General features: G+C 47.6%; 1 protein-coding gene and 1 long non-coding RNA gene across 3 annotated transcripts in view; one reads left to right on the forward strand and one right to left on the reverse strand.

The window, feature by feature from the left end:
- EPHX2 (epoxide hydrolase 2) overlaps window positions 1-24,229 on the forward strand; it is an 82,885-nt gene that overhangs the window by 46,800 nt on the left and 11,856 nt on the right. The window contains exons 13-19 of one of the 2 annotated variants that reach the window (XM_077331369.1): window positions 2,814-2,888; window positions 3,702-3,750; window positions 6,396-6,498; window positions 7,461-7,530; window positions 8,646-8,726; window positions 9,379-9,437; window positions 16,079-18,175. In XM_077331369.1, the coding sequence (XP_077187484.1) occupies window positions 2,814-2,888; window positions 3,702-3,750; window positions 6,396-6,498; window positions 7,461-7,530; window positions 8,646-8,726; window positions 9,379-9,437; window positions 16,079-16,163 (522 nt within the window). In that variant the 3' untranslated portion in view covers window positions 16,164-18,175. Of the gene's footprint in view, window positions 1-2,813; window positions 2,889-3,701; window positions 3,751-6,395; window positions 6,499-7,460; window positions 7,531-8,645; window positions 8,727-9,378; window positions 9,438-16,078; window positions 18,176-24,229 lie in introns of those variants that run through there. The other variant, XM_077331370.1, reaches the window with a different exon arrangement.
- The window catches only part of LOC143834713 (uncharacterized), a 34,393-nt gene continuing 24,509 nt past the window's right edge, over window positions 14,346-24,229 (reverse strand). Inside the window, exon 6 of the long non-coding RNA XR_013229879.1 lies at window positions 14,346-14,447. This is a non-coding gene — a long non-coding RNA (uncharacterized LOC143834713). The remainder of the gene's footprint in view (window positions 14,448-24,229) is intronic.

Raw genomic sequence — 24,229 nt, forward strand, 5'->3', positions numbered from 1 at the left:
CCAAGGGACTCACAAGAGTCTTCTCCAGCACCAGAGTTCAAAAGCCTCGATTCTTTGACACTTGATTTGAAAGTTATGAGCTGCTTATTAAAAGCAAGCAGTGTTCAATGAGGCTTGATTGCTTCTTGGCACTAATTTGGTAAGCAAGGGGAATGCAGTAGGTATGTTAGGTCATAACCTCCCACAACTTTTTTGGTATGTAGCTCAACTGAGGATCAACTGCAGGGCGCTGGATCAGGATTTGGACCAGGGCTGCCAAGAGCCACCGTGGCTTCCCAGACGGGTTCCACCTGAGGCCCCCTAATATGACCCGGATGCAAACCATGTGTCTAATTTTGCAATGTTATATTTGTTCTCATAAATGCGGACTAGCATCAGATACGCTTCTTAAATCCGAACAAGTGGGCTCTAGTTCACAGAACTTCATGTCACAATACATCTTTCATAAGTTTATCAGTAAGAAACCTACTTAAGTTTACCTTTGTAGCTTTACCTAAAACAAAAGTAGGGGCAAATTGACTAAGTAGTATGTTGGGTGAGAAGTTCTGGGATCAATGGAATTGTTTTTACTGAGATTTTCTAATAAGGTTATGTCATTTGACATATTAGATGTTCCATCATTACAGTAATAACCAACTCCCTCAACAGTGTTTAAAATGTAATAAAATTTAGTTAAAGGGGTAGAATCATAGAAGGGATCACCAGGACCAGGGGTAGTCAACCTGTGGTCCTCCAGATGTTCATGGACTACAATTCCCATGAGCCCCTGCAAATGCTGGCAGGGGCTCATGGGAATTGTAGTCTATGGACATCTGGAGACCACAGGTTGACTACCCCTGACCAGGACCATCTAGTCCAACCCCCTGCACAATGCAGGCAGATCCAGCTTCTGTCCCACATGGGTAAGCCCTAAAATACGTTTACTTTCTGTTCCCCGGCATCCAGAACGTGGAGGGGAGAAGCATCCTTTTACTACTTGGATACGTCATGGAGATATATTAACCCCTCTTCTCTCCATAGGATTAACAGGGGTTTGCCGCTATACTGTACTATTAAGTACATTCTAAGGTGCCAACTAGGATATGGAGGGGAAGAAAAATTAGGAAGGGGCAAGGAAATGAAGGCAGATCCTGAAAGGAAGAGAGCAAACTAGCGGAGAAACGTATGGAAAAGAGGAAGCATTTTATTTTAAATAGGAAAATTAGATTTACTGTATGCAGCACACTAGCAGGACTACTCCTTTGCACAATCTGGCTGAGCTAGGGTTACCAACTCTGGGTTGGGAAAGTCTTGGATATTTGATTGTGAAGACTAGTAACCGTGGAGTTTGGGGAGGGTCCCTGCCAGGAGGGCTCCGAGTGGCCCGCCCCCCTCCACCGGCTGCTAGCAGCCATTGTATTTTTCAATACAATGGGCTTTCAGTCTAGCAGATAAATAAATAAAATAAATCTCCATTGGACTGCATTTACTTAAGTGTTTAGAAGTACTTTTTTTAAACAGGGGGAAGATAATAACCCTGCCTGCTCCCAATATGGGTGAGGAATCTTTGTCCGTTAACATGTCAAAATTATCTTGGGGGGAGGGACAAGCTTGTGCCCCTCCTGTCCAAGAAAAATGAAATAACAACAAAAAACAACAACACCAAAACACCAAGTCCTCGCTCCAGTGTATGAAATGGGAAAGCGTAGCTCAGTGTGACTAATAGGAGTGCCAGAGCCGAGAGCGAATTCTGGGTTGCGTTATGGAGACATTTGTATCTGCGGAAGTGCACATTTTTCTTCCTTTGTTTTGTTTTCTCTTCAGTCACTTCTAAACAAAAACAGAATCAGCAGAGCGGTTTAATTGCAGGAAGACAAAATGCCCCTTTTTCTTTACATGGCAGCTGAACATAGGGCCAATGAAAAGAGACAGGGCCACAGAGCTGCTCACGGCTTAGACCCGAGGTCCCGCAGGCCTTAGTTTGCAGGGGTCCTGCCAGACAATTGCCCATTAAGAAGTCTGAAAGGCAGGCCAGTCATTGGGTGTTTTAGCTCTGCTTTAATCTGTTTAATGGGTGTAATTAATCAACTGACAGTTTGGTTGCATATTAAATCCACCCCACCCCAAATAATGTCACTGCTCACGATAAGCAGAAATGGATTCTCGGAGGAGGTCTCAGCAGTGAAAATGGGATGGCAAATGTGAGGCAGAATTTGGTTCAGCTCATGTTGGGGGTGCAGGTTGGCCATGAGCGGAAGAGAAGAGGATCTTGCTCAAATGGGTTCAGAAATAAGGAGGGGTCGTGGGCGGCTCAGTGGTAGAGGACCTGCTTGGCATAACAAAGGCCCCAGGTTCAGTCCCCAGCATCTGCCGTTTAAAGGTCATAGGTGATGCCTAAAGAGGGCAAGGATGGTGTAGTGGGTAAGACTGGCAGACTCTAATCTGGAGAAGCAAGTGATCCCCCCACTCCCCTGCATGCAGCCCACAGGGTGACCCAGTCACAGAGCTGTTCTCTCATATCTCTCTCAGCCACACCTAATTCACAGGGTATCTCTTGTGGGGCAAGGAAGAGAAAGGTGCCTATAAGCTGCGTTGGGGCTCCCTTGGGTAGTGAAAAGCTGGTTTAAAAAAGCCCTCTAGTTTTTTAAAAGCCCTCTAGCTGAGACCTCTGGAGAGCCACTGCTGCTCCAAGCAGACAGTGTTGACCTAGATAGACCAGTGGTTTCGTTCAATACAAGGCAGCTTTGTGTATTCAACAGCCTCCCCCCCCCCCCAAGACTTCTGCCCAGAGAGCAGCCTTTTGAGTTCTTAGTATTTGACCTTTCTCCTAACAGGGTGTGGCAGAGGCTGAACTGGAAAAGGACCTGAGAAGGACTTTCACTATCATGATCCGGGCATCCACCAAAGAGGTCAGTCGGCTCTGTGAATGGCCGTGGCTAGAGTGGGGAGGATAGTGGTAGTCAATGGTGAAGGGAGATATCTGTCTGGAAGTCACCTAATTTCTGCAGGAGTTGGCTGTAGCTTCCATCGAGGAGGATTTCTCAGTGGCTCGGCACACTGTCTTTCAGCACTCCTGACCCTTGGAATATAGTTCAGGATGTACAGGTTCTTCAGAGGTTGGATGAAAACAGGGCTCTGCAAAAAAGAACTTTGGCTTAAAAAAAAAGAGTCAAAGCAAGTTTCTTGCTCTTATGGCTACAGAGATGGGCTTTGAAGCACAAGTGACATCTGTGAAGCTTCAGTGAAGACGCCATAGGATTTCTAGAGGGAAGAACCCTTCTCTTTGACTAGGGGAAGCAGACCACATTACTCGAACTAGGAAAATGTGTGCAGATCACATTTCAGGAGACCAGTCCTCACCTTGGCAGAACCATGGATTATCTCCCTCCCCTGCAAAAATACTTATTGTAGTTGGGTTCCAGACAGCCACTAGCTGGGCTGTTGGCCTGACCCCTTGTAGCAATCTCTGGATTCTTGAGAGTTAACTTCTGAAGTTGCCAGAGCTTTTTCCTGATCTGGAGGAAGTCCCCCTCTTTCCTGTTCCCTTGGATATTTGACTACCCTGCGACCTTCAGTTTTCCGCTGCTGAGCTTAGCAACTCCAAATCCCTTTGATTCACCGAACAGTCTGCAGAGCTGCATGGCTTTTCTCGCCCCCACCCCACCCTTATGCTGACCTAGCTGCTAACCCCACTTGGTTCACTCAGTTTGCTTTCCTTACAGGATCGGCTGCCAGGAGTTTCGCTTAGTGTCAGCAATGTACGAGAACGAGGTGAGAGCGTAAACCAGAGAGAGACAGGAGAGGGGGTCCGGTCCCATCCTCCTGGGGTCAAATTTGGTCCTTAACCAGAGAGTTCTCTGGCTTTATCTGATTTGATGATAAAAGAGGACCTTCCCTATGCTGATCATGTTTCAGCCTACTGTCAAGTCGCATTGGGCAAGTCACAGCTGACTTGGAGTTTTCAAGGCAAGAGATGTTCAGAGGTAGATAATTATAATAGATTTTTATTTGCACCCTGCCCTTCCCTGGTCAGCTGAGGGTGGCTGACGACACATCCATACAATTTAGGCATTAAAAACATTTAAACGTTTTAACATTAAAAATCACCTAATAATTTGAGCTTTTCTGTGGGTTGGCCAGAACTTGGAGGAATTTTTTTAGAAGTAGGAAGGTGTTTGTTTTTATACCCTGCTTTTCCATGGCATCTGGCTCTCTCTATTCCTGGCAAATAGATGGGGAAGAAAGGGAGGTAGTGAAAAAAATTATTTTCCTGGGCTCCAAGATCACTGCAGATGGGGACTGCGGCAAAGAAATTAAAAGACGCTTGCTCCTGGGGAGGAAAGCTATGGCAAATCTAGACAGCATCCTAAAAAGCAGAGACATCACCCTGCCAACAAAAGTGCGTTTAGTCAATGCTATGGTCTTCCCAGTTGCAATGTATGGCTGCGAAAGTTGGACCATAAGGAAGGCCGAGCGTCAAAGAATTGAGGCTTTTGAACTCTGGTGCTGGAGAAGACTCTTGCGAGTCCCTTGGACTGCAAGGCGAACAAACCGGTCAGTCCTAGAGGAGATCAGCCCTGACTGCTCCTTAGAAGGCCAGATCCTGAAGATGAAACTCAAATACTTTGGCCACCTCATGAGAAGGAAGGACTCCCTGGAGAAGAGCCTGATGCTGGGAGCGATTGAGGGCAAAAGAAGAAGGGGACGACAGAGAATGAGGTGGCTGGATGGAGTCACTGAAGCAGTCGGTGCAAACTTAAATGGACTCTGGGGAATGGTAGAGGACAGGAAGGCCTGGAGGATCATTGTCCAAGGGGTCGTGATGGGTCTTTGCAACTAACAATTTCCCTGCCCAAAGGAGTCTCAAAAAAACTTCCTATTGCCTTCCCTTCCTCTTCCCACAATAAGCACCATGGGAGGTAGGGGAGGCTGAAAGACTTCAGGCAGGACTGGTCTTGGAGAACAGGTCAACCCAGCTGGCTGCCTGTGGAAGAGTGGGGAATCAAATCCAGCTGGCCAGATTAGAAGCTCACTGCCCTTAACCACTACACCACACTGGCTCTTTATTGGCAGGCATTTGTCCGTCACGGAGGCTAGCGTCTATGAAGTTCTTTCCTGGCTTCAGCCATAGGCCTGGCAGAACAATCCTTTAAGATCCCGGGGGGGGGGGGGCTGATTTCCTCAGGCAGAGCGTTCCTTGATGGTCTCCCATCCGAATACTAACCAGAGCTAAGTCTGCTTAGCTTCCGAAATCTGACAAGATTGGGCTAGCCAAGGCAGGGCCTCCTATGCATTAATGTAGTGTCATTGTAAACACATCTTCAGGGAGGTGCCATAGTTGTCAGCTAGGGCTGTGCTGACACTTTGCAGCCAGACGCAAAGGAAATGTGAGAGTTGACAGGAGCGGATCGGCAGACGTGCAGCTGCGTTCCTGCTCTGAAACTTTCTTGCTCAAAGCTCTGGCCTCTGCCATTTGCAATTGATCATGGCGGCAGCGGTGCATTCATTACAACCCAGGGCCGAGGTTGGCTTGGAGGCATTTCACAGACATCTCTGTCAGAATAAAGATACACTTTTTAAAGGGTGACTATGCCAGTGGAATGCCAAAACTTTTTGTTTTGTGATCAACCGTCAGATACGTACCCATGGATGTCATTCCAAATAGGCTTCCTTTACCCTTCGTGATGTCAGCAGTTGGCCAGGACTTGATTGGCTGTATAACACAGGGGTAGTCAAACTGCGGCCCTCCAGATGTCCATGGACTACAATTCCCAGGAGCCCCCTGCCAGCGCTGGCAGGGGGCTCCTGGGAATTGTAGTCCATGGACATCTGGAGGGCCGCAGTTTGACTAACCCTGGTATAGCATTGCCACAGGGTAACCAGTGCATGATCCCTGATTGGCTGCAATCATGTAAAGAATGGGGGGGGGGGAGATAGAAACTAGCCACTCACACAATAACTACGACAAAAAAGAGGATAGGAAAATGTTAGGATTTACGTTGGGTGCATGGGACCCCAAGTTTACTGGCCATGGTGGTGGAAAGTTCTGTCAAGTTGCAAGCAACTTACAACGCTCCTGTAGTGCTTTCAAGGCCAGAGGCATTCACCTCTGCAGAAGAGAGGCTCTGGACCTCCCCAGAGGTCTCCCATCCAAACACTGACCAGGGCTGAGCCGAGAGTTGATGAGCCTGGGACATCCCTGTAAGCAGGGGTAGTCAACCTGTGGTCCTCCAGATGTTTATGCACTACAAAAAGCAAACGCTGGCAGGGGCTCATGGGAATTGTAGTCCATGAACATCTGGAGGACCACAGGTTGACTACCCCTGCCTGTAAGGACCCCAAATCACTACTTGGGAGCTGAAAAGTCAACATGAAGGATGTTGATCTCAGCTGTAATCGTCTTCCTGGTGTTGCAGGAGGCCTTCTGGTGGGACTTCCTGAAGATCCTCCCCCAAGTTCACTCTTGCCAGAGCCTGTACTCCAGTACTACATCCAGCAGTATCAGAAGTCTGGATTCAGGTAAGTACAAAAGTGAGTCTCCTGGGAAAATGTGGAAGCATCATCCTTGATTCCAGGTGGCCCTTGCTGTTTTTATTCCCTGAAGGGCTTGTGTTCCATCGGTTTGATGGCTGTCTCTCTGTTTTACATCTCCCCTTTTATCTCTCAAATCTTTCACAGTTTGCATTTTCCCTGCTGTTTCATGTTTTTTTACAAAAAAAATATTTTCTGATTTAGATAAAAGTTTGATTTTTATGTGGTGAGCTATCCTTGGACCTGATTGCAATAGGTGGGATATATCTTCTGGGAGAAAAGCTATGTCTCCTCTCCAGGGAAGCCGGCCCAACGTGGCACACAAAATGAAACATTATGGGTTATTAAAATCCATAATTAAAAACCCACCTAGGGCATGAAAATATGTTACCGAGCAGCTTAAAATAAAAGATTTCAGACTAATAGCATGCCTCTCCCCAGTTAAGTATAAATAAAATGAAATGCATGCAGGATATTTTCTAAGCCAATAAGCTTGTGCATCTGTTGCTGTTGGGCTAAGCCAGTGTCCAAGAGAGGCTACAGTTGCACCTTCTCAATGGAGCTGTAGTGATGCACATGATCTTATTGGCCTGTGGAGTGCCTAATCAACCAAATAGCATTTGCAGACATGAGACAGTGGAGGCCTGTGTCTTTGCATGCTTGGGGCGTGGGTCAAATGCCCATTCCTTTTGTGCCATGCTTATGATGACTTCTAGATAGATCTGACCTACCGCTGCTGAAAACAAAGATGCTAGGCAAGGCGGAGACACCCCCCAAACACACATACACACAGCTGGTCCATCAGGGTTATATGACACTTGGGGGGTTGCAGAGCTTGTCCTGAGAAGGCTACATACCTGTGCCTCGGCCACAGCCACCAAGGGGGTACAGCTGCCTCCAGAAGCAATAAGCCAAATCAGTCTGCTCTGTAGTCCCTTTTTGTCTTTCAGGGGCCCAGTGAACTGGTACCGAAACATGCCGGCAAACTGGAGCTGGAACGCTTCTGCACAAGGCAGAAAGGTATTGAGAGTGGGGGGAGGAATGGTGCCTTCTCCGTGGGAGTCTAGAAGGTGGTGTTGTCTCTGCATTTTCACCCTGCCCTTTCCCCAAGGGCAACGTAGAGGATTCTTTCTCCTCCTGGGGCTGCAGTGGGAGGTGCGAAGGTTCTGTTCTGCTGACGGAATTCCCAGTTTGTCAGCAGAGATCTGCGCAGGGTATTCATGCTGATGAGCCCCAGGTTCAGGTTTCTGCTTTGGTGCTGAAGGTCGCTGGGTCACCGTGAGATGGTCACTCTGCCTCAGCTTAGCCCACTTTTCAGGGTTCCTGGGTGGGGACAACTTTACATTTTAGTCCAGAGCTGCTCCGAGGAAAAGGTAGGGAAAACATTGGATAAATGGGGGTGGAAAGGAAGCGGGATCGTTGCCTTCTTAGAATGTCTCTGACTAGAGGTCTCTGTCTTCACGCACCCTAGTTCTAACCCAGCCTCCTTCTGTGGAATTCAGGGGCATCTACACAGTGGCTCTCCAGAACAAAATAGGAGAAAATGCTCAGAGTGTCGTAGCTTTTTTAGGAAGGCTGCTGCTCTTCGTCTCTGAGCCGTGTTCTGCTACAGGTCCAGTAGCACCTTGCAGAGCAACAAGATTCTCCGGGGTGTGAGCTCAAAGCTGAGGACGGTTGCTTGCTTGTACTCCCAAAATCATGTCTTTTAAGGTGCTACTGGACCTGAATCCAGCTGAGGTGGAGGATAGGATCTGTGCCTAAGTACAGAGAGGTGGTGTTATCACTAATCCATGAATACTATTGGAGGGTCGACAAGAGGCTCCTATTCTTTGTGGCCTTTGACCCTTTAAGAATCTGACAAAAATGCCTCCGGACTAAATGAGGCAGATTTTTTGCAGCAAGAGAGAATTATATCTAGTCCTCTGTCTCTGTAGTTCCATCACTGCCATTGCCTGTTCAGTTTAGCGTCCCATATGGGGCTGCCCACAAAAGATTTAGCGGCTTCACATAGCTTTCCCTGCCCTGCACGTCTGCAGTGCAATTATTTCTGACCTGAATGGGCAACTCTTACAATAATGGATGGCCTTTCCCTGCTGCAAATGGTCTTCATTCCCTTTGCCTCTTTAAATCCACAGATCAGAGTGCCGGCTTTGATGGTCACTGCTGGGAAAGACAGAGTTCTGCATCCAAATATGAGCAAGCGCATGGAAGAATGGGTGAGCAAACCACATCATCGTCTTGTGTAGCAGGCTGCTGACCCTCACCTGAAATACACAAATCGGCTGTGATTTGGGCCAAGCTGTGCCTTTCCATTGGCCATTTTGGAAGATAATCCCCATTGAAAGTTCCTGATTTAACTGGGCAGAATGCTAGAAAATCCATGATGGTTCCAGTGTTTTGAAAACAGAAGTAGCAGCTACTTGTTTTCATCAATCAAAACCAATTTGCTATTCTTATCTCCCTCTCCCCTAGCACTAGTCTTCAAAGAAAAAATGCAGCTCCCTGCATTGTGTGCCTGTCACTTTCATTCCAAGACTAACAGTGTGTGTGGGGAAGAGGGATCCTTTCTCCAAAACCATGGGAGGGAGGAGATAGTTCAACACCTTCCTTCCTGCTCCGGTGTGACCAGAGTCCAGTTAGGACACCATGTGCCTGCTGTGTCTGTTTGCTTGTTTTTTTCATACTGGAGTTGTCTACTCAGACTGGCAGTGGCTCTCCAGAGCTTTTTCGGTAAAGGCCTTTCCCAGTCTTGTGCTATGTGCTGAACCTTTTTGATGCATGCACAGTAGTCACTCTGCTCTCAAGATATGGGTTCTATGCACCTCTCAAGGGATGGGCTGGGACTGACTTTAATGTATGCCTTTCCAGATCCCGCAACTGACCCGGGGCCACATTGAGGACTCTGGACATTTCACACAGATGGAGAAGTGAGTGGTGTTGGGAGCAGGAGAAGGATGGGGGAGGTACAGGAAGATGTCAAAAGAGAAAGACCTGAAGGTTGCTCTTGGGGGAGGAGGGGGATTGAAAGGGTGTAGTAAACACACAGGAAAGATAATTCACAGGGTTTGCAAAAAGCTCCCAAAAAATTCCCAAAAAGAAAACTATTTAAGTGGTCCAAATGTCCTCAGTCCAGAGCAACAAACCATCAAGAAGCCTGGACAAAACTAAAACAGAATATTTTTCATCTGGCATCTAAATCTCCATTTGTTGTTGTTAGTTGTGAAGTCGTGTCCGACCCATCGCGACCCCATGGACAATGATCCTCCAGGCCTTCCTGTCCTCTACTATTCCCCGGAGTCCATTTAAGTTGGCACCGACTGCTTCAGTTACTCCATCCAGCCACCTCATTCTCTGTCGTCCCCTTCTTCTTTTGCCCTCAATCGCTCCTAAATCTCAATATGATAGGGCAAATGGTAGGAGTTCTGTAGTTCAGGAGCTGCAACGTAAGAGGCCCTGCAACAAATGAATGCTCTTAGTGCTTGCATGTTGTACAATGAGAGAGTCCAGCTATGGAGATACTACTTACGTATGGCTAAGATTTATGGCTGCAGATTATGACATGGACATCCGAATGAGAACACAGTCTGGCCTGGCTGCATTGCATTTGGATGGTGTGTGCATTATTCAACACATATGTATATACAAATTGCCATTCTCACACAAAGAGTTAAACACCAAAACTTTATTCACATGCACCGCGAGCTGGGCCAGGCCTGTATACATACACTTTCATATCTAATTATTGTGAACTGCACTATACTATTTATTTAATTTATATACTGCCCTCCTGAAACTAGCCATCTCAGGGCTGCGTATAGCAATAAATGCATCATGACAATAATATCCCTATAACAGTTAATCAGTAAAATAACATTTAAAACCATAAGTGCCACAAATGAATTTGTTAATAGTAACAGGTGGTACCTCAGGTACCCAGGACCAAGATCGTGTATGGCCTTTGAAGGTCAGTACCAAGACCTTGAACTAGATCTGGAATTCAACTAATGCAGCTGCTGAAGGTCTGGCCTTATATGGGCTCTCCAAGGTTCTATTAATCTTATTTTAGAAAGATTTTTTTGAAGTAGAGCCTAGAAATATGCTACACAAAAAGTGGCTCAAGAATCTTGACTAATTCTCAAAAATCAATATTAGTATCTACTGAATACCTCCCCCCCCCAAAAAAAATAAACCCAAGAGAATAAGATGCAGTCTTAATGCTGAAAGTTGCCAAGTATTGTGGCCCAGAATGGAGGTGGGGGCTGTTTTTTACCCACTTTTTTTTTTGTTTAGCCTAATGTAATTGGGTGACATATTTAAAAAACAAATTCCACCATTATGGCAGCAATTCAGCATGGGCTTGAATGGAAATAATTTCCCAGAGAGAGCTTTAAGATGGGACATCTGGGAAGTAAATAATCAGGAGGGTTTGTTTATTATTTAATTTATATCTAATTCTTGCGAGTCCCTTGGACTGCAAGGCGAACAAACCAGTCAGTCCTAGAGGAGATCAGCCCTGCCTGCTCCTTAGAAGGCCAGATCCTGAAGATGAAACTCAAATACTTTGGCCACCTCATGAGAAGGAAGGACTCCCTGGAGAAGAGCCTAATGCTGGGAGCGATCGAGGGCAAAAGAAGAAGGGGACGACAGAGAATGAGGTGGCTGGATGGAGTCACTGAAGCAGTAGGTGCAAACTTAAATGGACTCCGGGGAATGGTAGAGGACAGGAAGGCCTGGAGGATCATTGTCCATTGGATCGCGATGGACATGACTTCGCACCTTAATAACAAATTCTTATTTTATTAATATGATGATTATGGAGATTTTTGGTGGGGGGATCACGTGGGCATGGAATTGGGGTCACTCTGGGTAGGCAGGTAGTTGTGGGTTCCTGCCTTGTGCAGGGGGCTGAACTAGATGACCCTGGGGTCCCTTCTTACTCTATGATTCTATGCCATCAGTGTGGTGTGGCTCTCTGTGTGTGTGGATGCTGTCAAGCTGCTTCCCATTTAAAGCCACCCTATGAATTAACATTCTCCAAAATATCCTGTCATTACCAGCCACTCTCTGGTCTTCCCAACAGAGGGCTGTGGCTTCCACAGGTGAGTCATTCCATCTCAAGATGGATCTTCCACTTTGCCTGCTGCCACCAGCTTTCCTTACCATCACAGTCTTTCCCAGGGACTCTTGTCTTCTCATCTTTTGACCAAAGTACAAGAGACTCAGTTTAGCCATTTTAGCTCCTAGGGAAAGTTCGGGGTTGATTTGGTTCAGGACCCTCTTATTGGTCTTTTTTGGTGGCCTTTCTGGTGTACTCAGAGCATCTACACGTTACAGAGTCCTCTTGCTTGTAGGGAGACAGCACTAGCACTTTGTATCATGCTTGTGGTGTGAGTTCTGTGCCTCCCAAATGCCCACTGGGTCTTTCCTGTTTGGCCACAGCAATAATTGCTCCGTGGGGTGAAGTGGGGTGACACGATGAAAGGTGAGGAGGGTGTTGAAGACCCATCTCCCTGGGCGCCAACAGCAAACCACCCGAGTGCATCCGGGAGGCACAAAACTCCTATTGCATGTTCAATCCAAAGATTTTAGGGTAATCCCCAGCAAACTCTGACATGTGTAGACAGAGCCTCAGTTTCAACTCCCAGCTCAGCTGTGAAAGTATCTTGGTGCCTACCATTTTCTCACTGCCTAACCCAGGGGTAGTCAAACTGCGGCCCTCCAGATGTCCATGGACTACAATTCCCAGGAGCCCCCTGCCAGCATTCGCTGGCAGGGGGCGCCTGGGAATTGTAGTCCATGGACATCTGGAGGGCCGCAGTTTGACTACCCCTGTTTAACCTAACTCAACGGGCAATGGCAAAGACACTATGGCCAGGACAGCCCTGTGCCTTGCCCTGAGCTCCATGGAAATAAGGGAAGACAAAAATGTGTAGATAAAAGAGACAGGCACCCGTGAAAACCACACCACCAAGATCTCTTTAGCTCCCCACCTCTGCGCCAAGTCCTTCCCCAATTTCTTGTGCAAATGAGAGCAGCCCCTCCTTTTCTGCATGAAGCTGCCTGCCTCCTTGCCTCCATCTCCTCTCTGCCCTATCATTCGTCTGCTTCTCGAAATTGCCGTCTTGTTCTAATGTCACAGCAGCCATTAAAAAACAAAACCAGGGAGATGCAGAAAGGCAGTTAAATGAGCCGCTGGGTGGAACTGCATTCTGGCACCATTCTCACATAAAGCAGGAGGGATTCTAATGGAGACATAAATAAACCCCACCGACAGGGAGACAGGAGGGCTCCTGGTAAAGACTCAAACCCACACCCACGAAACCCCTGTTTTACAAGGAAGAATCAAACCTTGCCAGGTGGAAGATTGCCCTAGGTTTACGGCACATGAACGGGAAAGAGCAGGATGAGCGGCATAGTAAAGGGCAGAGCTGAACAAAGCCAAGTTTCCTTCAAGAGTATGTGGAGATAGTACTGAGAACTGAGCCCTCTCCCCATAGGAGGGAACCTAGCAGGAGCCCTTTCTGGGGTCCTTTTGTGGGGATGTAGCCAGAGGGCTCTATGATCAATCGAAGTGGTGGATGCAGTCGTGAAATCAAATGCCGAATAACACTGGGCCGGAACGCAATGTTAGGCATGAACCGAATATGGAAGAGTCAGGATATCAGCCTTAATACAAAGTGCCAGCTAGTCAACACCCTTGTCTTCCCCATAACCACCTATGGATGTGAAAGCTGGACCCTGAAGAAGGAAGACAGGAGGAGAATAGGTGCTTTCGAATTATGGTGTTGGAGACGAATGCTGCGAATCCCATGGACAGCCAAAGTTACCAACAAGATAGTTTTAGAGAGGAGTAAACCAACTGTGTCATTAGAAGGGGAGATATTACGGATAGAGCTCACTCAATTTGGACACATCATGCGATCCAACTCGCTAGAAAAATCATTAATGCTTAGCATGGTCAGTGGCAAGAAGAAATGTGGTCGCCAAAGGATCCGCTGGCTCGACACGATCAAAGCCGATACAGGGATGACCATGAACCAACTAAAAGAAGCAGTCAGAGACAGGGGCGCATGGCAAAGACTTCCCTATAGAATCGCCGAGGGTCGGACATGAGTGAACTGATGACATCATCATCATCAGCCAGAGGGTTATCTGTGTGGTGATGAGACCCAGGTCCTTCCCCTTATCCCATGCCTCAAGCAAGCACAAAATCCCTTTGCGACCTCTGGAGTAAGGGTAAAGGGATGCTTCCACCCAAACTTTGTCTGCCAGACTCATGGAATGAAGGTGTGAGAGGATCCCTCATGCGAATCAGACTAAAGACCTGCTCAGTCCCACATCCTTTTTCCAGCATTGGCCAACCAGATGCCTTCAGGAGGGCTGCAGCCCTCCCTCATCATTCATTCCCAGGACCTGCAGTTCAGATGTACACTGCCTCTGAATGTGAAGTCTCCACTTAGTTACCTCAGCTAATAGCTAGTTGATAAATATGTTCTTCTCTATGCAGTTCTCTTGAACAGGGAAGCCTGGCTGAAATTTTATATGTAAAAAAAGACTTGGTAAAATCCAGCAGCCCTCCCTGCATGTTGAAGCAGCAGATTCCATTTGCTCATGATGGGCTGTATGAAGAGGTGCCTTGTGGGAAGGAAAGGGATGAGGTCCAGGCAGTCTGGAGTCACCAAGACCAGGTGGGACTCCTGTTTGCTCAGACCAGGGGACCACCCTAATCTGGAACCTTTTAATGGAGGTCAGTGTGTATGGTCTGACCAGCTGAGACTTGCTGGTGATGAGAGACCACCTCCTTTTGGACAGCAGGGTGTGTTTTTTATTTCTGCCAGTGCAAGACCCAATTCTTCTTCCTCTTCTTCTTTTTCCTCTTCTTCCTCCTCTTCCCTCCTCTTCCTCTTCTTCTTCCTTTTCCTCTTCTTCCTCTCCCTCTAAATAAAAAAGCAGTATACATAAAATACAGGAACAGAAAGGTTAAATATACAGTAGGTTCCTTTACAGACAGTGATATAATATGTTAACTATGCAGGACACCAAGGATCTTTACTAATTGATTCGATGGACCAGAAGGCCAGAAAAAATTCTTTGAGGCCTCTTAATGTTTCCAAAGCAGGCCCTGGTCCAGGTGAGCACTTCCAGGGCCCAGTGAGTGTCCTATAGGAGCCAGCCTTTCTCCAAAGTATGCTGGGGGAGTGTTCTGTGCAAAATGTTAACTTAAAAAAAAATACCCCAATTCAGTGAAACTGCTAATGGTGCGTTCAGAACAGAATGTGTGAACCTCATCTTTTGCACACATTTCAGACCGCCAAATATATCTCTTCCCAGAATACAAATTGTGGGGTTGGGGAAACTAGTGCAGTTACTTCTAATGAGCTGATTGTGCTTTGCACCAGATACCCAATCATTTACATGTTTATTACATAGCTCTTGATGACTTACATGATAATTATGATGAATGCACAGCTAATATTTATGTATTTATTACAGCTAATATTTAAAACATTCCAACAGTTATAGAATCATAGAATCATAGAGTTGGAAGGGGCCATACAGGCCATCTAGTCCAACCCCCTGCTTAACACAGGATCAGCCCCAAGCATCCTAAAGCAGCCAAGAAAAGTGTGTATCCAACCTTTGCTTGAAGACTGCCAGTTTGGTCTGTCTTATTATCAGTTCTTATTAACAGAAAGCTAAGGCAAATCTAGACAGCATCCTAAAAAGCAGAGACATCACCCTGCCAGCAAAAGTGCGTTTAGTCAAGGCTATGGTCTTCCCAGTTGCAATACGGCTGCGAAGGTTGAACCATAAGGAAGGCTGAGCGTCAAAGAATTGAGGCTTTTGAACTCTGGTGCTGGAGAAGACTCTTGCGAGTCCTTTGGACTGCAAGGCGAACAAACCGGTCAGTCCTAGAGGAGATCAGCCCTGACTGCTCCTTAGAAGGCCAGATCCTGAAGATGAAACTCAAATACTTTGGCCACCTCATGAGAAGGAAGGACTCCCTGGAGAAGAGCCTAATGCTGGGAGCAATTGAGGGCAAAAGAAGAAGGGGACGACAGAGAATGAGGTGGCTGGATGGAGTCACTGAAGCAGTCGGTGCAAACTTAAATGATCTCCGGGGAATGGTAGAGGACAGGAAGGCCTGGAGGATCATTGTCCATGGGGTCGTGATGGGTTGGACACGACTTTTCACCTAACAGCAGCAACAATTAACAGTTCTTATATTCATCTTCTAATCTACAACAGCAGTTCTGTTCCACGTATTGTAGCCAAAGTGGCTTAGGCTGGAGGCTACCTGAAGCTCACAGCAGGGCAGGGGTTTGGTCGGTGCCCTTTGAGATTCTCATGTTCTTAGCTGCTGGATGTAGAGAATAAATGCCCTTTAAAAGGGGGGGGGGGTTGCGTGTGGTTGAAAATGAGAAACGGAGCATAAAATGACGTACACAGCATGGAATACATTTGCATGGTGTGACTTAGCATAAGGGTGTACACTCTGGGCACAGAGTTGAAATCTTTCTGACTACAGGAGCATGCTTCCTTTGCCAATGGTGTGTTTCCCCCACAGGCCTGCCGCTGTGAACAAAATCCTCATTGAATGGCTGAGAGAAGTTCACAAGAAGGGTTCTCTGCAAGCTGTTGCCAAGCTCTAAGGAAGACTCCCAGCACCCATCCTGCCTGATTGCTCCCTGGCGGACTCTGGGGACTTTGCCCGGGGAGGGGGAGGGGGTAGTAGAATTGTTCTGTGAAAGTGTCAGAAGCTGAAATGAATTTTCATATAGACGGCATGCACAGATCTCATTAGTAGCCGTTAGGTTGCCAGAAACCAGCTGCCGAGGCCAGAGGGGGAAAGAGCCAAGGCGTTGCTTCATCATGTGTCCTAGCAAGGTATCTTCTCCAACTGAGCCATCTAGCTCACACCTTGGGATGGTGCTGGGAGAGGAGCAGCAATGCACCCTTTATGGCTCACCTCACCCCCAGCCATTAGCGAGGCTGGAGGAGGTAATGAGCATACTTCACCTGGGGAGACCAAACACCTTGGATCGACTCTGGACCTCTTTAGCTCAGTTTGTCCTTGAAGTTTTATAGGACCAAACAGAAACGCAGAAAACAACCCAAGGCAATTCACACTGTTTCTCATTGCATGTCCTGCCAGAGGATTTGGGTCATTGTGGAAACTGGGGTCTACAAAATGCTTTAAGGTTCAGTCGAGCTCTGCAAGGGCGAGCCTCCCACCTCCTGCAATGGTTTGCAGCTTTCCTTTTTTCTATATAAAAAAGAAAGAAATGCCCACAGCTGCCTTTGGCAAGCTCAGTATCAGCCTCTAGAGCTGGCTCTTTACTAAGCCAATTAAAGGAGAGACGTACATTCTTTTTGCTCTCCTTGCTGGTCTTGTATGGCGTAGAAACACGGAAGACCAGCAAGGGGGTTACCTTGCAATCTGGAATTCAGCAAAGAGATGCTGGGACCAAACTGGGTGTGGCAGTGGGAGATCCATGAATGTGTCCCATGTGGAGGGTCTTGAGCCGCCAATGTAGCCAGGAGAGATTTTACCTTTTTATTCCATTATTTTCTCAACCATTAGATCTTCCCCCCCCCCCCCCACACACACACAGCTATTAACCCTATGGGGGAAACACAAACAAAGCACATATACACATTTGTTCTTCTACAGGGCAGATAGCAGCTCTGTCTATTTAGTGCCCTTTAATCTCTCCCTCCAAGGTTCTTCTTTCCCTTGTCCTTATCCCAACAACCCAAGAAAATGGGGAACGCTGAGACACAGTTACTGGCCAAATTTGCCCAGTGAGGTTCATGGCCGGGGCAGAGGCATGAAACGGGGCCTTCCGGATCCTAGTCCGATATTCTGCTGCACCACACCCACACTCAAACCAGAGCGAAGGGCACTTGACTTCTCCATGGCAGCAACACTGGATCCATGCACTGGTCTCTGGCTAGCACATCTCATTGGCACGGGTCTATCCAGTCCAAGATTTGATGGCTTACTATGTAGGGACTCAGAGTGGATGTTTTTTTCCAGCCCTTTCACCAAGACCCTTTAGCTGGTGCTACCACTAAGGTGCAAAGCTCTTTGGGTGATACTGTCACTTTCTTTCTATCCTACCTCATAGAGTGGTTGTAGGTTCAGAACCTAAGATGGGGAGAATCATGAGCTCCTTGAAGCAAGGGTGGGATTTTTAAAAGTGTGCAAAAGAAGTCTGGCTTTCTGCCAAGCATCGGGGAGGGGTGTAACTGAGAATGTTTGTGTTAAAATGCAGAACTGAACTTATGGCAAACCTCAGCTCTTAGAAGAGTTTCTAGCACTTAATGGCTGCAGGGATTCCTTGTGATGGTAGGATTAGTTTAATTTTGATGAAAAGAGTTGCCAGATAAGGTCTCTAATAATCTGGGGGAAACCTATGGTCCCTGCAAAGCTTCTTGTCCGGAAGAATCGTTCTGTCCCCTCCAGTTTTAACAGGTGATGCCAGGGATTGAGTCTGGGCCCTCCTTATGTCCATAAGCCAGTGAGCTCTCATGGAGCAGCTGCAACCCCTGCTCAGCTGCTCTGAAATGCCTGCAGAATCTGGCACTTTCTGGGTTTTCCATTGCAAGCAAGTTCCTGCTAACAGCTTTTATTGCTAATAAAATATTTTTATTCAGAAAACTGGTCACTGGAATAACAGTTTGCAAATAGCATTTTTATTGTACTTGAAAGCCTTTTGCTGGGACACAGGAAGAAAGAGTGTTTGGAGAAAGTAGCTCCTTTTCCTGAATGGGGGCTGCTGGGGGGGATTTGTTCCATTGTGCCTGTGAGTGGTTGCTGCTACAGAGAGAGTTGTCTTCTCCAGTGGAATGGGGAAGGCACTGACAAACCACCCCGTATTGAGTCTGCCATGAAAACACTAGAGGACATCACCCCAAGGGTCAGACATCACCCGGTGCTTGCATAGGGGATACCTTTACCTTTTACTAGAGCTGGAAACATACCAGGTGATGTTTCCTAAATTTCTGGATGAGGGCTCCTTGGCCTTCCTCGCTTGGAGTGACATAATGCCTTGCAATAGTCCTTTAGCATCCCAGAGCGGAGAAGGGGCTCCAAAAAGTGGCTATAAAATATGAGAAAGGGGCCGGGGGAACATTTTTGCATCACTCAGTCCATAAGACTGAGCTGCTGTCTTGCCTGGCGCTTGTTTTTGGCAAACCCAAAACACACGACATGGAGCTGAACAAAGATAACACGGAATGAAGTCTACTAAACAGCACATAGGGGAGGTTGTCCCGTAATTCCTTAGGATTATGAGACTTCTACTGCAATATAGCATTGCGATCAGTTGGTTTTCTAAGTGCAGAGAGGAATAACTTCCCCGTTTTGCTGTTCTCCCCACAGGTAAATGTGTTCAGAATTTCTCAGGGCCTAAATGGAGCATAGTCATGTCTAATTGAGGCTGCTTGTTTTTGGCAAGCAGCTGGATCACTCTTGTGCACAGATGCTTCTTTCATCCGAGGGCAGTGAAAGCTCGGCATTGTGAGATCCAGCATTTAATGCAATTGGAGTCATGCTGATGGAACATGCGGGGGGGGGGTCAGTTCAGGTGGGGAGCCCTGTTGGTCTATTGCAGTGGGACAAAACAGGAGTCCAATAGAGGGGAGTATTCTTGACAAGGGATGTGTCGTGCCCCGAACAAACCATGGCATTTTTGGCTACAGCAGTGGGAGCCTTAACAGCATCAAAATCTGGATTTTCTTGACCTCTGACACAGGCACAGCAGTGTGTGGATCAGCTGAAGACTGTAAACTGGATTTCAGCTTTTTTCACTTTAAGAATAGTGGTAGAAAAGAACAAAAGTCCAGTTTCGCGTTTAGTGCATAGCCTGCCACAATTTTTGTCTTTCTTTACGGTGCTACAGGACTAACTAGAGCAGAGTAAAGTGGTAACTTCATGCAAGGTGATCTTGCCACTTTACTCCAGTCTGGTAAGACCTCACTTGGGGTGCTGTGTTCAGTTTTGGGCAGCACGACTGAAGAAAGATGTAGAGAAACTGGAGCATGTCCAGAGGAAGGCTATGTTATTAGATGTCTGCCCAGAAAACCTACCACCTCAGGCCCAGATGTTTTTTTCTATGCCACGACAGCACCGAGAATGATTTTTGGCCAAGCTCTGGAAAGCCTCAATTCTATCAACACTATGAACTTGGTTTGATAAGCTGGCAGAACCCTAAAAAATGGCCAAACTAACTAGCTGACTGAATGGGAGAACAACACAAGAATTCTTTGGAAGTTTTAAAGCAGAGGCTAGATGGCCTCTCACAGAAATGCTGATTTTATTAACTAAGACAGACTGTGAGTGGGTGGGCAGGAAGGGATGTGCCAGTGTTTGTCTTTTGTGGCCCTTCCTTGCATACCCAGAGAATTGCTGATCACCACTGTGGTATGGTAGGTGAATTTCCTGCAGGTCAGGCTGTATTCTAGGGGTTTTTTTTGGGTGGGGAGGGGGATCATTTAAACATGAAATTGGGGTCACTGGGGGTAGGCTGGTAGTTGTGAGTCCCTGCACTGTGCAGGGGGTTGGACTAGATGACCCTGGATGTGCCTTCTATGATTCAATGACTCTTGATTTTCTACTGTTATGGACAGCACTGATAAAGCTGTTCTGACCGAGCAGTGATATCAGGGCTCTCTCAGCCTCACCCACCTCACAGGGTGTGTGTTGTGGGGAGAGGAAGGAAGCCGAATGTAAACCTCTTGGAAACTCCTTCGGGTAGAGAAAAGCAGCATGTAAGAACCAACTTCTTCAACATGGCTATGCACCGTGATCTAAGAACAGGGATACAAGTTGCTGAAGATCTTTGGTTTTCAAGAGCAGAGTGGGGTCTCATTGCTACCAGATGCCTCTTAGGCTGGGGTGGAGTTGAACCCCACGTTCTGCCCCTTTGCAGTTAAAGCCAGGCTCTTCCAAACTGAATATTCCCTTTGCCATGGAACAGAAATCAGATGCACCTTTTGTTTCCAGCTCTGGAGAAACTCTCTGGCTTCAATGAGTGCATTGGTCAGGGTGGTTGGGACAGTGGGCTGGGAGGAAGATGGATGCTGGCCGCATTGGCATACCTTGCCTGTGCCAAGTGGCATCATATTGAGCCTGTGCCAGGCCCCTGCTGTGCTTTTTCAACTTTGGATGCTCAAGACTTATGTGGACCGATAAGCAGGGAAGGAGGATTTTTTAAAAATGTAGTCAGAGCTTTCTCATTATTGGTCCTAATCATTCTGCCCCCAATTTTCATTGACCTGGATTATCTTCCAAATGACACAGTTGGGAACAGGCAGCTAAAGGTTGGCTCAACAGCTCTGCCTGGTAACTTGGAGAGATTGTTAATGGCCATCGGCCGGCCGTTTCACACTTGGCATTTGAGTGAGTGCCGTTCTCCTATCAAACACGGAGTGACCGCAGATGTGTTCACAAACATAACAGAGTTGAGGAGATGCTGATGAAAGACCAGCGAGGGGAAGAGAGGAGAGAGGGGAAGAAATCCCATATCACTGATGCCATGCAAAATGCAGTGTGAGCTTCAGCCGCCAGCTCTGCCCCTTCTTTACAACCCAGAGCAGGATGTGAAGGGGGAGGCCACAGTCCTGGATTGCAATTGTAAGCAAGGACTGGCTAGGGCAGTCCTTTGATGGTGCATCAAAAGACCACAGGTGGGACTTTTCATAGCAGCTGTCACCACCTCAAACACAGCCTTTCTCCAAGCAGCCACCGTGAGATGTAAAGATAAGCACCTACATTAGTCACCTTGGAACACACCTTGGAAAGTGACAGAGCTAACAGAGGTGTGGTGATTTGCATTAATTTGATCCCCTTACATTTCTTGCTCTTGGCCAGGTGAGAAGCCCACAGGATCCCTGTCTCATCAGATCACAGAAGCTAAGCAGAGACAGCCCTGGCTAGTACTGTAATGGGAGACCAACAAAGACACCCAGGATTGCTGCACAGATGCAGGCAATAGCACAGCACCTTTAATAGTCTCTCTTGCTCTCTTGCTCATCATGAGTTGGGTGAGACCTGACAGAGCTTTCCATCACCATCAGAAAAGAGGAGAGCTGCTGCATTCTTTCTCACTCTGGCAAGATAGAGCCTTTTGCCTTTTGGGTCTCTTCAGCCTCTATTTCTTGTTCAGCAGTAGGTCTTTTCTCACTATCCACTTTCTGCAATGGAATGACAAGGGCCACTCAGCTTTACCTCTCCTGACTCCAGTGCATGAACCCTCTTTGGCTTGGAGTCTTGGCAAAAGAATAGAGGTGGCTCAGTAGCTGAGCATCTTTTTTTGTGTGCAGCAGTTCTCTGTTTCAATCTTCACCATGCCCATTTCTTTTTAAAGGACCTGGTTGTAGGTGAAGTAAAAGACCTTGACTAGAGACCCTGGAAAGCAGCTGGGGCTCTTCCATTGAGCCATAGTCTCTCTGCTCCTCCTGTCCAGCCACTTTTAAAGCTGTTTACACACTCATGGTCATCATGCTTCACTGGCAGTGAGTTCCTCCTTTAACTACTTAAAGAAGTTAAAGAAGTATTTCATTTCTTTTTCTCCCCTGCAGCTATTTGCCAATGATTTATTTGGATGCCTCCAAGTTCTAGTGTTATGGGAGAGGGAGGAAAATCCTGCTTTGTGCACAAGCCGTCTTCCACTACTCATGCAGCCAGCAGTGCCTCAGAGACCTTTGCTTAGACCAGTGGTTCTCAACCTTCCTTATGCTGCAACCCTTTAATATGGTTCCTCATGTTGTGGTGACTCCCAACCATAAAATTAGGCAGGTGTTCTGTCACAGAAATTAAACCGAAATTGACCAATAGCGTGAAGATCCATTGTTCATGATCTTAACACAGCCCGCGGCGCCACGGGCGCCGCGGACTAAATAAAGCCATAAAGGCTGTGTAGGAGGAGTTAGGGCGGGCTCGGTCCGGGATGAGGAAGGGTGCCGATTGGCCCCTTCCTCTGGACGGACCATCGGCCAAGCCAATCGGCAGGCGCAAAGCGCCTGCCGATTGCCTCGGCCGATTCCCACCCCACTCACAAGGAAGCAACTGCGAGCCGCGCTTCACGCGGCTTGCAGTTGCTTCCTTGCCGGCGGCCTGACGCGACGCCTCCGACGCATCAGGCTGCCGCTCAAGCAGCCGCCTTTGCCTCCGCCGTAAAGCCTCCGCCTCCACCGCCGATCAAGCCGCCACCTCCGCCCTCAAGCCGCCGCCTCCGCCGCCGCTCAAGCCACCACTCAAGTCGCCGCCACCTCCGACGCATCAGGCCGCTGCCCAGGGAGCCCCCGGCAGCCGCGTGAAGCGCGGCTGCCGGGGGCTCCCTGCCCGGCCGCGTCTCTGCAGGAAATGGCCGCCAGCCAGGGTAAGCCGGGTAAGCCATCTTTTACTCTCCCACTGCCTCCTAGCGCCCATTGTATTTAGGATACAATGAGCTCTTTTACTAGTTGTATATAAATTGGTTTCCCCCCGGGGTTTCAGTTCGGCCTCTCGTCCCACCAATCTGATCTCGCTCTTTTCTGCTGCTCCAGGCAGATGAACATTCTATCTCGATCTACACTGCAAGGCTGTTGGGTGGATCGTGCCCCCCCCCCCGGGCAAGCTGCTTGCTCTGCTGCGACCCCTGTGAAAAGGTCGTTAAACCCCCAAAGGGGTCCCAACCCCCAGGTTGAGAACCACTGGCTTAGAAGCTAGTGTGGCATAGTGGCTAGGGTGTCAGGCTAGGATCTGAGAGACCTAGGCAGGAATTCCCATTCTGTCATGGGGCTTGTTGGGTAACCCAGTCACTACTTCTCAGGCTAAACTTCTTGCGAAGCTGTTGTGAGAATGGAATGGAGGACAGGAAGATAGCCTCTCCATTGGCTGCAGGGGAAAGGATGCACAGTAATGGGTTTAAACTTCAAGTACAACGATATAGGCTAGATATCAGGGGAAAAAATTTCACAGTCAGAGTAGTTCAGCAGTGGAATAGGCTGCCTAAGGAGGTGGTGAGCTCCTCCTCACTGGCAGTCTTCAAGCAAAGGCTGGATACACACTTTTCTTGGATGCTTTAGGATGCTTTGGGCTGATCCTGCGTTGAGCAGGTAGTTGGACTAGATGGCCTGTGTGGCCCCTTCCAACTCTATGATTCTGTGATAATGTTGGAACCTGCTGTGGGTTCCCACTGGGGAAAAAATCAGAACATGAGACTCTACATAAATAAATAAAGAGTTGTTGAATCCAATTGCCTACAGGAGGACAACCTGATCACACATATTTCTCCACTCTTTTTGAATTTCCGAGCTTTCTACTCCAAAGGGTATGAGAGACAATGTTATGTCTGTGTGAAGTTTCTCGGTGTCAAGCGCTAGGGCAGTGGGGGAGGAGGGGGGGGGCTTTCTTTCAAATCACACTTCTGTGTCTAATGAAGACAGGATGGAATTAATACTGAAGAAAAAGAGCTAGAGAGTCACAGAACAACAATTCCCCCACCCCAATCTATAAAGCAAATGCTGTGAAGTTGACACCGACTAAATCACACCTGACAGAACTGATAACTGTTCCTTTTGACAGGATTACACTGTTGACTTTCGTACGATGGAATTTGTTGGGGATGTTATGAAATAATTGGATATGGGAGCTTGTGAAATCCATCTTGGAAAATGAATGAATTCATATTGGCCTAGATGGGAGCACAGCCGGCCAGGGCTGAAACAG

The sequence above is a fragment of the Paroedura picta genome, chromosome 1 (assembly GCF_049243985.1).
Source record: "Paroedura picta isolate Pp20150507F chromosome 1, Ppicta_v3.0, whole genome shotgun sequence".
In the NCBI taxonomy this organism is placed as follows: domain Eukaryota; kingdom Metazoa; phylum Chordata; class Lepidosauria; order Squamata; family Gekkonidae; genus Paroedura; species Paroedura picta.